Source organism: Pseudophryne corroboree, chromosome 7, assembly GCF_028390025.1.
Source record: "Pseudophryne corroboree isolate aPseCor3 chromosome 7, aPseCor3.hap2, whole genome shotgun sequence".
Classification (NCBI taxonomy): domain Eukaryota; kingdom Metazoa; phylum Chordata; class Amphibia; order Anura; family Myobatrachidae; genus Pseudophryne; species Pseudophryne corroboree.
In genome coordinates, this window is record NC_086450.1 from 287,939,719 (window position 1) to 287,942,022 (window position 2,304).

Genomic DNA, 2,304 nt, shown 5'->3' on the forward strand with positions numbered 1-2,304 from the left:
TCCTATTACATTTTTCATACTGCCACTTCAAAATTCCCACTTTGAATACTGAAATGTACTTGCTACAATATACAGTACATTAAAAAATGTCTGGAAACCCCTCAATGTTTGTTAGGTAACCCAGTCTTTCCAAATGAAAAATTATATAACAAAATATTTTATGTTGCAAGTGCTTCTTTATTACAGGTGTTACAATATGTACACTCATGAATCCATTGCCTCAGCTGAGGCCGCATGGCCTGTGATACAACAACCTAGTTATGGTAACTCTGGCTCAGGCCATCGACCAGCACAACAAAGAATTTCTCCCACGCTTGTTGAACCTTGGGAGTGAATGCACTTCCCAGTTTGAGAGCCAGGACAATCACCACCACTTCTGCGAAACGCTGTAAATAAAATAAAGAAATTATAATTACATTCAATGACTTAACCTTTAAAACATATATTACATTGCCGACACTACACATTCCACAAAGTATAAGATGTTTTATGATATATAATACAATTTTTCAATATCAGTTAAAAAAATAAACTAAATAAAAAATAATTAAATGAAAAAGGACTCTAAGGCAGTGGTTCCCAAACAGGGGCATTTGCAGGAGTGCCATGGATTGGTAGTCCTGGACAAAATTAAATTATTTATTATCAATGTGATAGGCAAAACCTCTGCTGGTGGTTGCAATTAGAAAATGTGTGGTCACTTGGAAGCCCCTTGAATAACTCCAAACAAAAACTCACTTGCCAATAGTAAAAGTAAGTTGGTGAAATTGTTTTGGCTTAATGGAATAAAATAGATCTTCAGGTTTGCTGTCTGAGATTGTATCATTTTAAGCATGTCTTATCTGGTATGATAATGTAATTATAACTATACCATTTAGGTAAGCTTCCAATGTAACATAAATAGTAATCCTGTGCGATACTATACTGTAAATTCTAAAACCTACATGAAATCACCGCAAGACACTATAGTCCACTGAACATTGCCAAGAACCCTGCAAGAGCAGAAAATTAAATAATTACCTTGAAATTCTCTGGATCCACATACAGTTTGAAAGCATGGATGTCACTGAGCTCGTGGAGAGAATCCTTTATATTGTCCAAATGCTTGATGGTGCTACCAATAGCTGTTAGAACCTTTACTCCATGGTCATGTACTTTGGCATTTCCGGCAATTGCAGTTGCGTTGGACAGATTACCGAAAGTGCTGAAATACCGCTGGGTCCAGGGGTATGTAATCAGGAGCCTAGGAACAGAGAAAGATGTTTTAAAATATTTTTTTATAGGTGTGATAATCAATCTTTACAAGTATATGTTTGTCAGTTGATACCTGCATGACTCTGCCTGTATACATTTTGTAACATTCTGATTAATTATATATCCTGCAACTTAATTAAGAATAAATTGAGAGGTAAATAGCTGAAGTGGGATACTCAATATAAGGAGGTGTGATGCTGGGGCCCCATCTGACTAAACCATAATCATCTCTAGTGGGATAAGGGAGTTGGGGGGCATTTACTAAGCAGTGATAAGAGCGGAGAAGTGAGCGAGTGGAAAAGTGCACATGGCAACCAATCAGCACTGAAGTAACATGTATAATTTGCATACTGTAAAGTTATACAGAGCTGCTGATTGGTTGATGGGGCAACTTCTCCACTGGCTCACTTCTCCGCTCTTATCACTGCTTAGTAAATGTCCCCCTTAAATACTACAGCATGACATCCTGATAAGGTAACAGCTCTATGGATAAATACTTTAGCAAGTTACCTGGCCAGGGCGTTTGGTCCTTCCTGTTCAACATTGACCTTCTGCCATACAGAGACAATGGCGGCCTTCTCTTCAGCTGTCCAGTGAACCATGGTGGTGGATAGTGAGAAGTGAGTAGATAGTGCTTCTAATAGGAGGAATAGAGGGCTCTATGAAACACAGGTTTCCCCCTTGTTTTATAGGATGCTAAGTAACGCCTACATTGTAGCTGTGCTGTGTCACGTTATAGTACCAACTCATTGACCCCAGTTTACACTGATAAGTAAATTATATAACTGACTTTGCTTTTACCATTTCTCGTTCATACTGTATCTTATTTTTCTATGCCTGCATCTAATTATGCTGATCACACAAAACACTACAAATGTGAGTTGCACACGGTAAAAATAGATAACGTATGAACTGCTGTGTGACTGATAACATTAATTTTCCAGGGCAATGCTATATTGCTAGAGATGTTCTTACATACATGATCTCATGGAATATCAAATAGGATTATAGGCCCTCATTCCGAGTTGTTCGCTCGTTATTTTCCTTCGC

At 37.9% G+C, this 2,304-nt stretch overlaps 1 protein-coding gene across 1 annotated transcript; it reads right to left on the reverse strand.

Moving 5' to 3' along the window:
* Window positions 1-242: 242 nt before the first annotated feature.
* LOC134943595 (hemoglobin subunit beta-2-like) lies at window positions 243-1,856 on the reverse strand. The gene is made up of 3 exons (XM_063932352.1): window positions 1,765-1,856; window positions 1,021-1,243; window positions 243-386 (listed from the first exon to the last, which is right to left on the reverse strand). Exons 1-3 carry the CDS (start codon window positions 1,854-1,856, stop codon window positions 255-257), a joined length of 447 nt encoding a protein of 148 aa, XP_063788422.1. The 3' UTR covers window positions 243-254.
* Between the last annotated feature and the right edge of the window lie 448 nt (window positions 1,857-2,304).

What these genes read in the sequence shown, in the direction of transcription:
- LOC134943595 (XM_063932352.1), bottom strand. Translation starts at nt 1,856, where the DNA reads ATGGTTCACTGGACAGCTGAAGAGAAGGCCGCCATTGTCTCTGTATGG. An exon ending in GGACCAAACGCCCTGGCCAG is followed by an intron (nt 1,244 to 1,764) that starts GTAACTTGCTAA and finishes CTCTGTTCCTAG; the next exon opens with GCTCCTGATTACATACCCCT. An exon ending in TGGATCCAGAGAATTTCAAG is followed by an intron (nt 387 to 1,020) that starts GTAATTATTTAA and finishes TTTTATTTACAG; the next exon opens with CGTTTCGCAGAAGTGGTGGT.